This window comes from Crocodylus porosus, unplaced genomic scaffold, assembly GCF_001723895.1.
Source record: "Crocodylus porosus isolate Cpor-Errol unplaced genomic scaffold, CroPor_comp1, whole genome shotgun sequence".
Classification (NCBI taxonomy): domain Eukaryota; kingdom Metazoa; phylum Chordata; order Crocodylia; family Crocodylidae; genus Crocodylus; species Crocodylus porosus.
The window spans coordinates 88,611,627-88,623,901 of NW_017728943.1; the positions used below are offsets into that span (position 1 = coordinate 88,611,627).

The following is a 12,275-nucleotide window of genomic DNA, read 5'->3' on the forward strand; positions in this document are numbered from 1 at the left end:
CTGTGAGGTGACATCACTGAGCAGTAGTAATGAGCTCATTACTACTGTGTAGCAGCACTGAGGAAAAAAATGTGCAGCAACAGTACCATGCAGTAATGCTGTTTATGCATAAGCAAGTCCTAAATGACTGTACAGTAACAACTGTACAGTCTGCCACATGTATAGATGCAGCCACAGGCATGTCTATCTGGGAGGCTCATACTATTCTTTGTGGCAAGTGTACCAGAGACAGTGGACTTTTAGTGTTTAGTGCTTTCCATGAATACCATATTTACCCAAATGCAGACAAGGTTTTTTCCCCCATAGGGAAACCCCCCCCCCAGCTTACCTTCATATATAAGGAGACCTCATTAACTAGAGTGTCTATCATTGAACTGCTGCCAAACGCAGCACGTGCTCAGTAATGGAAACCAACTATGAAACTGATTAAATGCTGCCAACACTGAGCATGAGGGCAGATCCAATCCCACCAGATTTATTTTCCCTGCTATAGCAGTGGGAGCAGGACAAATTACAGGTAAACCTCCCATAATTATATTCTATACTTGGAAAATCATAACACATTTATAAATCTTCTATATATAGAATCTAATTATTGAGGGGTCATATTTGGGGTCATCTGAGTAAATATGGGATTTCAAAAGCAACAAGAGGCTCAATGTTGAGTGTACAACTCAATTAATCCTAAAGGGGATTATTTTTCAGAGGTGCTGAGGACCTGCTCTCTAACAACTGGGCCTACTTATCGTTTTTCACATTGCGTGCCAAAACTGGGATGATTGGCTGGAATGATCTAGTTGGGAATAGTCCTGCTTTAGCAGGGGTTTGGACTAGATGACCTCCTGAGGTCCCTTCCAACCCTAACTTCCTATGATTCTATAAAAAACCCAAGGCATCCAAAATTACAATTTGTTTAAATTTGTCTTACATGCCTTCTCTCATTGGTTCTCACAATATGCCTTACTCATTTCGTTTTCTGCGTTCTGACCTTGCTCATGACATCAGGTCTTTTGTAAACTATAAGCTACCTTGAGAATATTAATTACTCTGGTGGCTCATGGGAAGTCACAGTATTATCTTGTTCACTGTTGTTTGTTCAAGGCAGTTTGCTAAAGTGGTGCCTTGTGACATTCTGCCAGCTGAGATTTTGCAAACAATTTTTTTCACCCAGGACCAGACCTTTACTAGGTTCAGGAATCTGGAAGTTGAATTGTTCCTCTTGCACCTCAAGGTAGACATTTATTTAAAGAGAGCCTTAACAAAAGAGGGTTTTGGCTAGCTTCAGATGCACTGAGAAAAGATTAAGACATGGGGCCAACTGCTGAAGGAATAAATAGATACAGTATATACCAACTCTGTGTGTATTTCTTACAATATTAGATTTACAGGCCCCAATTTACTTTGCTGGCAGAACCCAAAGTGCAGGATACTGGCAGTAAAAAATGTATCAGCGGGAGGGGTTGAAGCAGCATACCGCTCACAACCTTTGCTAAGTAGTGGAGTTAAAGCTAATTCATCGCATCCCCAGTAGTCTCACTGTGGCTGGAGTATTAATCTGCTTTTCCTAAGCAAAATCCCTAGAGGCAGACAAGGATAAATTCTCCTTGGGACCAGCTATCATTAGAGGTACAAATCTCACTACCCTGCCTACTGAACCTTCAATGACCAAGCCAACTGACACATTTTAGATCAGATGGGGCCCAACATTTGTTTTTTGGAAGGTGTGTGACAAATTAGCCCTGCACCCTTAAAGAGTACCACTGCAATCCCTTTCCTCTGCCCACAGCTTTCTGCTGTGTTCCCTGACTGTTATGCTATTCTTCTGGTTGCTCCCCTGTGCTCCCTGCCATATGTACTGCTCTTTCTGTTTCCTGCCCTATCTGCCACTGTGCCACCTGTCCTATCGCCTTTCTGCCACATGCCACACACAGAGGAGGCCCATGCCACTTGGGGCACGCATACTACAGGTTGACCACCCATGTATTCTTTTTTAATGTTGCCACTGGAGTATAAAATGTTACCAGCAATATGTGACTAAGATTTTATGTATGCACACCCCGATTACAGGCAGCTAAATGTCGTTTACTCTACGGCCATTTTCAAGCCACCCAGAGCTTGTTCGCTCACTCTCTCTCTCTTTTCCCTTCCTTCCCCTTACCGTCAGTCGCATTCCTCTAGAAGGCAATCAGATGGAGCTAACCAACAGTTTTTCCCAGACAGACTAAAAAAAATAGATGCCAGGGTATTCTTTTGCTCTTTGCTTTCTGAACCCTTTATGCTTACATACTTTGCTTTTAAGCTTCTGTTTGTAACAACTAGGACTAGAAACTTACTTTTTAAAATGGAAACTGAGATTCTCAAGTAATGGCCTGACTCCAGAAGCTGGGGCTTTAACAAATACACCAAAGATTGAAAGATGTGTGGCAAAAGCCTAATAGTTGGTTTCTACTCCATCTTTGTGAATAACCTTCAATGCCCCAGGTGGTGATAGGAACAGTATTGAAAGAAAAAGATAACTGTCTGTTTGGTGGTGGTAGTAGTGGAAGGGGTTGAATGGAAGGAAGAAAGAAGAATGTGTGTGGAAAATCAATGGTTCCATGTCACTTCTACCTCCTAGTGCCTGCACCCCCTACTCCTGCCATCTGCTTGGTGATTCCAGTTGCCACTGGAAAGAGAAAAATATATATGTTTAGACCATTTTTAACTGTCACCATCTCCCTTGGAAAGGAATAAAAAATTTTCACGCACAATGTACAAAAATATGCTGGGGCTAAATCAGCTACAAACTCTCCCCCTCTCTATCTGTATAATACCATTTTCTCAGAGGTGTTCAAACACAGCAGTGTTATTCTCAAGAAAGAAGAAGTTAAGAGGATACAGGTTACTGGTTAGCAACCTAAATGAATATGCCAAGTCATTTTCCTTCAAGATTCCAAAAGGAGGATTACTTTATTATTCTACGCTGAGATGGAAAATGCAGCTTTGTTCTGAATTGGTACATTATACATCATAAAAAGAAATGGACCATTTAAATAATTAACTACATGTAATGGCTACAACTTAGAATATTTATAATAAGACTTTCTGTTAGCCTGATATTTTATATACGAGTGGATCTGGAATTTTCCTGAAATGCTGATGCTAATATGAAGTGGTGTATACTACAAATACATTTTTACCTTGTATAACCCATTTAAAAGTAACTTTTGGTGGGTGAAGTAAGGGAGTAAGTATGAAGTATGTTAGTTAATATGAAGACCATTACAACTTTATGTTAGATAGAAATACTCTGTGAATATTAATCTATTATGAAAAATTTGGGCATTTGCAAAAATTAATTCTTATTCTTTTGTGTCTGTTAGAATCCAATCAAAATACTGCAACTCCTAACACAACAGCTGCACAATACTATCAGGGAGTATATTGTAAAAAACATACAAATATGCAATAAACACACCTGAATCACAAGCAGGAGCACCTCTTTCCTGTAAATCTTCTGATTCCATTAACTGGACAAAACAACTGCCTCCCTCAGACTTTTCTGCTGTTATTAGCTGAAAAACAGAACAATTCCTGCAGCTATGGACTTAAACTCTTATTTTGCAATTATTTGAGAAGTTTATGCTACACCCATTTTCCCAATTGCTCTATGAGAAGTATATCTAAGTAAACTAACAATTTCTATTAGGATATTCTTTAATTGCAATAGCAATGTCAAGGTAAATATAATTTCTTACCTTGTGTGTAGAGGCAAATGGCCTGCAGCAATAAAGAAAATAAGAATAAATTAACCACTCTTAGTAGCAGTGTTCTTTACAACAAATTGCACCAAAACTATTGCTCAAATCATATAATACCTTTCGTGTGCTCTAATATTAGCATGGAACATTTCCAACATAGAAACTTTATCTGAGCACTAATATAGTTTAAAGTACATAGTTGTATCATATGCTACCATCATTAAAAGGCCAATTATCACAGACTTTTCTGCACCTAATTGAAAAGTCAGTTAAAATGAACTTTAAAATTATACTTTTATCTGAAAATATATTACTGACTACCATTAAAAATAATAGGTACTGTAACTAAATGTAGATACATACATATACATATTAACCCTCCCTGGATATTTATTTTGGCTCAGATTTTTGTAGATCTCACTCATCCACAAGTCCCACTGAATTCAGTGAGACCCAGACCTGGTGCAGCACCTCTGAAAATCAGGCTATGTATACAATCAGTTCTACTGTGCATAATCAGTGTTTTCTCTTTGAGCCCTTTTACACAAAAATAATGGAACCAGAATTTTATTAAATGATTTAAGAAATGTAAAATCTGGTAGAGGGAAACTGCAGATGGATAGTCCTTAAGAAAGTATTTGCTTCACTAAAAAAATTACTTTACATCTAACTTCACAGTATTCCTTTGCATATTTTTTTTGCATGAAAAGCAGAAACGAGCTATTCTTCTAAAAAAAAAAGTGTCTGGTATGGGCCACAAGGAACATATAATAAATTATTTTTAGAAAATAGTCACGCATCTATGCTTTCAATTGAAAAACAAATAGCTTGAGTATTCAAAAAGGAAAAAAAAAAAGGAAAAAATGCTTTCGATCATTGTCACTAACTTCAATCCCTAGAGAACTATGCAACAATTATCAAAGGAAAGAATCTTTCAACAGCTAAAGAATTTTGAGATCAAAATCAACAACACAGGATTGTAAGAGGTAATGTCAACACACAATCCTAATTTTGGTCAAATTACATAATTAGGAGAAGTAAAGTGAGGACATGTGGGAGAAATTTCAAGGAGAAAAATTAGTTAGAACAAGCTGAGCATCCTAAGCCTATGCTATAGCTAGAAAATATGGGTTTAATCCTGCATGCAATAAGATGTATTTAAAGGTGAATTTGAAGAGAGGAGTGTCACTATCTTCAAATCCTGGAGTAGTAAGCAAGCTGTCACTACAGTCATGAGGCTGTAGTTGCCTCTGTTGCATTAGCAGGGTTTCAGGTTCATGCTTCTCATTGGATCTGTATCAAGGGAACTCAGGCTATGAGCAACAAAATGTTTCTCCTGTCAGTCATACAGACTCAAACTGGCCTTTAATAGTCAAGCTGTGTTTTTCCTTTTTATGCATCTTAACCCGTGAAAATTTCTGCATAGCGAATTATGCTTTCAGTGATGTGAATGAGAGCAGAAAGAAGCAGGAGGCTCCATGTTCCTGCTTGATCAATACAAGCAAAGGTAGCTTTTGCATTTGCATCACTAGTCTGCCTTATGCTTGAGCAGAATGAAGCAAAATATCCTGTGTTTCAGTCACATTATACTAGCTCTTCATGATCTACAGTACTTGACTTGGGCTTCTAGAGTGAAGTGTTATAGAGTTTTACGAGTCAGTACCAGCACTGTAACAGCCTTGAATTAAGGTAAGAATATGTCTTTTACATATAATGAGATACCACAGCTGAGATCTGTAGAGGTGTCTGAGCTGCAACTTGAGCACCAAAGAAAGGAAATGCTCTCATTAGAAAAGGGTACCTCCTAGTTTAACACAGCTCAAATATATTTATCTTCAGGTCAAAATGCAAGAGGTACACCATAAGATTTTTGAGGATGATATTTAGTGATGGTGGACCATTTATTTAAATTATATTTGTAATGCAGGATTCATTTAATTTCTAACTTAGTTATAGTGTGACTGCTGTTTCCCTTCTCTTTACAGATACTGGGTTTTTAATCTCTCTAGCAAATGTATGTCTTGACAAGGCAAGTAACAGCTGCTTCCTTGGTGGCGTTCAATCACATCAAATTGCTGTCAAGTTTCAGGAGGGCACTTGTCAACAAATGTTCTTCATCGTCTGCAGCAGCAATGTGAGTTGTAATGTCAGGCCCATCCATAAAGAGTGGCTGCTGTTGGTCAGTTTGGAATTCATTCAGCAGTACTCAGTGACGATGGAGAAGGTCAAATTGAGAAGGTGAATTCTAGATTGGCAACAAGGAACTTGTTTCTTATGGTTGTAAACTGTCCACTTGTCAGCATACTGCCTTGGTACAACATGGTGGACCCCAGGGTAGTCTCAGCAATAAATGAACTGCAAGTGAGTTGAAAAGCTGTGTGTATAGTAGCAAATCAGGAGACGTAAAGGTGGAGTAGCAAACGTGAAGATGAAAAGGTCCTTAACACTGATAACTGTAGCAGTGGAGATAAGAGAGAGGAACACTGCTAATACAATGCACATAGTTGAATGTAACTGCAGATTAAAGAACTGTGTGGTGAACAATGCCAGACTGGCACACAGTACTCCGCAGCTGAGGAGCAGATGGCAAGTGAGGATATTTAGAGTGTGCGAATGTAAGCACTCCACTTGAGCCAGGTAATTTATCCAGGAGGTTATTGGGTGTTTTAACTTCAGGAGCTGTTTTCTTTAAGTGCTTATGAAAGGTCAAAGTTTGACACTAGATCTAGTGTTGCAACAACGAAAACCATTTATGGCTCACCCCAAGTCACACTCAATTCATGGGCAGAGCGAAGCACTGTATTTGTCATTGTTTTGGTGGCACTTGGTGGAAGATGCTACCTGCTGCAATACTTATCTAGCCTGGCCATGTCAGCACTCCAGATGGTATCTAGTTTGGAGAATGACTGAGCGTGTGTACGGATGTTGTATTGCAGCTGTTATGGTCCAATTGTGAACTAATTTTGATCCGTTTGTGTCAGCTGGGTGCAATTTTTTTTTGGGGGGGGGAAGTTGGGCATGGGGTGGGCAATTTCAAGCTTAAAAGTAAGAAGCAACTATACTAGTACTATACTTACTCTTGATGTGATGTACAAAGTTTAGCAAGCTTTTCTAACTCTTCATTGCTAAGTCCTTTAGCTGAATTCCTCAGAGTTGTAACTGTCCTAGGCACAGCTGTTTTCCACTTCATTTCTAAATTAAACCACAAATATTTTTATTCAAACTGTTACCAAATTTCCAGTTTTTTAAACGAACAATGGAAGATAAACAGATTAACATGGAAAAACACGATCAAGTCTAATTTTGTTTTCATTAATAAAATAATCTATTCTTTGACTGCCCTATGATCTTGAAGCACACATTAATTAAAAGCACATCATTATAACGAGGCAAGTTTTGATATTTTCAGTTTGAGAAACAAATTACTCTGGACTTGCTGAAGACTATATGGACCAATGCCTTAAAGGCATCCAAAGTAAATACAAAATCTAACCATCGTAGATCATTGAAAGTATGAAAATTAACCTGGGTAAATAAAGAACAGTCCCCCAAATGAGACTTTTCTTCACAAAGGCGGCAAGACAAAAATTTGAGGAAAGACGAATTTTCTCATGATATGCTCTAAAAGGCCCTGGTAAAAAAACTACTTTTGTTACCACAGACTTGGCTGGAAATGTTTGTTCTGTTTTTTAGGATGGAGACATAAAAGCTTTGCACAAATGGTAATTTCTCTCCCTGGTTGCAGAACAGACTGTACTTACCCCACTGCTCCTGTATAAAAGAAAGATTTGCAAGTAGCTGTTCATGATACAGTTTTTCAAGCTGAATGAATTTCATTGCTTTCTCATCTGAATGCAAGGTTAACAAGAAATTAACATCGACAGAGATGGACATGTTGAGATTTAGTTATATTTAACACTATATTCAAAGGATTAAGTCTATAATTACATGGTCAAAACTTGATATACAAATACCAAAATGGATGTGAACATTTAAATGATTAGCACCTTGATTTCTGTATTATGAAGAAAAATATATTGAATAAACTAAATAAAAATAACAGAGCTGGAAACAATTCTAAGAGAATCTACCATATTAACCTTTATTACATGGTTACTTCTCCCCAGACACACTGAGGAAAATGTATTTAATTAGTTATGGGCTGCCAAGGATATGTACACAATATATTTCTACATATTTCTGCTCATTAAAAACCCATCACCTTCACCAAAACATGTAAGATAAGAGCTATTACACTAAGAAAGAACCACCAAGGGATATTTAAGTTCTTTTTTTTTTCCTGCCTACATTTTAAACTCTTCAGACGAGACTGAATTTACGCCAGTAAGCCCTAAGCACACTACAGCAGTTTTAAAAATAATAATACAAGAGCACTGGAGACAATGCACCCTTTCCTGAATAACACATCTTCACCAAAAACTGTTTATGGGGATAGACAGATATACCAATTGCATCAACACCAAATGATACCAATATAAGCTGTTGCAATATAACTTTTACTGCTGCATGATTTTGTACAGCAAAATAGCTCTAAGTTTCATTCAAGGTCAAAGTCCCAGTTATTTAGCTAATTTATATTACTTCAAGCTCATGTAAATATAACAGTTACAGCCAAACAGTGGATGCATACTCTTCAGTGGCAGCTCCCCCTTCACTCTTAAAGCAGCTTAAAGGTTTGTTTGCTCATATTTTTTATGGAAGTGTGCAACTTTCAAACATTCTGATTTTCTTCTCAGGGCAGGAGTTGTTTCTAATTTACTATCTGTACTGCTGCAGTGGTGAGAAAAGTCAACAATAAAACTTTACCCCATGGTCCATCTCTTGGGGAGGGAAAAGAAGAGAAGGGAAGGGAAATGAGAACAAAAGCAACAACATCTATATTAATTTATATTTATCTAGAAATACAATGTGGTTTCCTGAGCAACCATAAGTGCTGGCAAAATTTGACTCTCGCTTTCATAAGAGTGGCTGGAGACAATGACATTAAAATTATATAACTTCAACTTAAAAAGGAGTTTCATAAGTTCTCAAACGTTTTTAAGGTCTTTGGGAAAACTGCATTAACTTTTTTCCTAATTTTCTGTGAAATATTCATTTGATTATTTTTATCTTTCTCCTTGTAATGTTTTTTTTTTCTTGCTCCATAGGGTCATCAATGCATTTGCAAGTGCATGCTAAAAGCTGTGCATATTCTATTAATTCTTGTCCTGTAAAGCACTACCAAAATAGTAAATTTAGATATGCTATTTTAAAGCACTTTTAGCCAAGTGTTTAGACCTGCAACATAATGGAAATTAAAGCAGAGTGAATCAGTTTCTCAGTAAATATAGGCACAAATCATTATTCATAGGAATCAACATGCTAGAGTAATCACTACAAAGACACAAATAGTACTTGTTATCACATATAGCATGACTTGTAAACAAACACAATTTTTTCTGAACACGGATCAGGACAAATCTTCCAACTGGATCATAGGCAGGCACAAAAGGGAAACCAGCCCACCAACTGTTAGCGCCGTCTTGGTGAAGGGACACTCAAAGGGGCTGGATGTGTTTAAGTCAGCAGGCCTGGATGATCTTCATCCAGGCGTGCTGAAGGAATTGGCCAGTGTCATAGCAAAGCCACCGGCACAGCTGTTTGAGCACTCTTGGTGCTCAAGTCAGGTCCCAGAGGACTGGAAAAGGGCCAATGTGGTCCCTATTTTCAAGAAGGGGAGGAAGGAGAATCTGGGTGACTATAGACTGGTTAGTCTCACCTCTATACTCAGGAAAACTTATTATTAAGGATCACATTTGTGAGAGTCCAGCAGGGAAAACAATGGTGAAGGGCAACCAGCATGGATTCATAGCAGATAGATCCTGCCCGACTAACCTTGTTTCTTTTTATGACCAGGTCACAAAATGTTTAGATGCAGAAATCGAGGTAGATTTCATCTACTTGGATTTTAAGAAAGCCTTCAATACAGTATTTCATCCTATTCTCACGGATAAACTGAGTGGGTGTGACATAGAATACATGGTCAACTGGCTTAGGGGTTGCATCCAGAGAGTGGTGGTGGATGGGTCGGTATCGACCTGGAAAAATATTGGTAGTGGAGTTCCATAGGGCCTGGGTCTTGGGCCTGTGCTGTTCACTGTCTTCATCAGTGACTTGGATGAGGGTGTGGAAAGCACTCTGTCCATATTCGCAGATGATACCAAATGATAGGGTAAAGTCAACACACTAGAGGGTAGGGAATGAATCCAGGTGGATCAGGACAGGGAAAGGTGGGCGGAACAGAATAGGATGCAGTTCAACAAGGATGAGTGCAAGGTGCTGCACCTAGGGAGAAGGAATCACCAGCTCACTTACAGGCTGAGGGATGACCTTCTGAGCAGCACAATAGTGGAAAAGGATGTTGGAGTCATAGTTGACACCAAGATGAACATGAGTCGTCAATGTGATGCAGCAATCAGTAAAGCTAACCGCACTTTATCATGCATTAGCAGGTGTATGACAAACAGGTCCAGGGAGGTGATACTTCTTCCTCTGTGCAGCATTGGTCAGGCCATGGTTGGAGTACTGTGTTCAGTTTTGCATGCCACACTCCAAGAGAGATGTGGACAACCTCGAGAGGGTTCAGAGGAGGACAACTTGTATGGTTAGAAGCCTGCAGGCAAAGCCCTATGAGGAGATTTAGGTTAGACATCAGGAAGAACTTTAATGGCAAGGGTTGCCAGAATATGGAATGGGCTTCCAAGGGAGGTGGTACTCTCCCCTACCTCAGGGGTCTTTAAGAGGAGGCTAGATATGTACCTGACTGGGGTCGTCTGACCCCAGCACTCTTTCCTGCCCAGGGCAGGGGGTTGGACTCGATGATCTGCTAAGGTCCCTTTCGACCTAAACATCTATGAATGCTAAGGAGTCTTTGCCCTTTATAAATCTATCATTAAGGAAGAGACTATGGACTATAGCAATAGGCTTAATAGATCATGCCCACTCATTTATTTAATCTGATATTTTGTCTTCCAGTGATTATCAATATACCTGTAATATTTTTCAGAGGGAGGATCAGAATTTCTATTAGGAACAATAATGCATTAATATATCACCAGGTAGATTCTCTCCCAATCTCAACAAACTTAACAGCAAGCATAAGTATAGAAACTGGTATCTCTTATACTAACTATAATAAACATTTATATTTTGAAATAATTTAAGTGTCTAATCCTGTTTAAGTCACACTGGGCACATCTAAATGTCCAGTAAATTCACAGCAATAAATTCCAGCACATATTGCACCAGTTTAGTGCTCCCAGGCACTGCATTTGAACATTTGCCTGGGACTGCAGCATGTTGAGCCATGTCAGAGCAGCCCTGGCCGGCAGAGGGCCTGGGGTGTCAGCTTGCCAGCCCGAGGCTGCTCCAACCCGGCTCAACATACTATGGAAGGGCTGGCTAGGGCATGAGCGTGCTCAAGTATCGGGCTAGCCAGCAAGCAGCTTCTGTACTGAAGTACCCTCATGCCCCAGCCAGGCCTGTCAGCATCTATACGTGCATTGTTATGCACTAAAAAACTCCACAGAAGGATAGTACTTGTATTTACTTCAGAGGAGTTTATTAGTTTACTGCAGCCTAATAGAGTCGCATGTATAGATGCTGAGACGCTTACTGTGGAGCTAATTAGGAAGCTCTGCAGTAAATGTCTTGTGTAGATGCACCCACTGAGTTCTCTTCCTCAGTGTCTTATGTAATTGAGTTCCATACATTTACTCTGTTGAAAAAAAGCCCCAAACAACATACCTTACAATTAAAACATTCTTCCAGTATGAAACATGGTGAATATAAGCCAAGATGGGACTCTCCCTATATTGTTTATTATTTTATGTATTGTATCTTCATGGAGTTTCCACCTAGATGTCTCTAATCTTTTAACCAGATCTATTAAACTAATACTTTTGTGCCTCTAAGTTTTGTTCCACTTTCTATACTTTCTTTTTAGATAATATTCCTTTCTGAGATGGGAAGAAATTCAGTCCCTCTGGTAGTACCCATTCTCTTTTACGTGATGACTTTATAGCAGTTTCAAATCATTCTCTGTCTCCTTTTCTTTGTACAGCCTAATATTACTTGGACCGGATTTCTGTTTTTAGAACAATAGTTTTTGGGGCTTGGAAAAAATAAAGTATTTTGTCATTTAAATACGTGTTCTTTAATTGGGGGTTTTTTGCCCTTTTTTGTTTAAGCATCCTATGAATACATTGTCGTCCATCTATTTTAAGGTTTTACAATTCTTATCTTTCATCTCATCAGTTTTTAAGACTTTTAAAAATATCTTTCCTAAAGTATGACTTCACAACATACTGTTTTGGTATAATGAGTATGAAACTGACTTATATTTCATAGATTTCATAGACATTAGGTCTGGAAGGGACCTCGGGAGATCATTGAGTCCAGCCCCCTGCCCAAAGGGCAGGAAGTCAGCTGGGGTCATAGGATCCCAGCAAGATAAGCATCCAATTTACTCTTGAA

At 38.7% G+C, this 12,275-nt stretch overlaps 1 protein-coding gene across 1 annotated transcript in view; it reads right to left on the minus strand.

The window, feature by feature from the left end:
- CNST (consortin, connexin sorting protein) overlaps window positions 1–12,275 on the minus strand; it is a 94,211-nt gene that overhangs the window by 24,710 nt on the left and 57,226 nt on the right. The window contains exons 6-9 of the mRNA XM_019549757.1: window positions 7,502–7,588; window positions 6,818–6,932; window positions 3,738–3,759; window positions 3,458–3,554 (exon numbers count right to left, since the gene is read on the minus strand). Coding sequence (XP_019405302.1) covers window positions 3,458–3,554; window positions 3,738–3,759; window positions 6,818–6,932; window positions 7,502–7,588 — 321 coding nt within the window. The remainder of the gene's footprint in view (window positions 1–3,457; window positions 3,555–3,737; window positions 3,760–6,817; window positions 6,933–7,501; window positions 7,589–12,275) is intronic.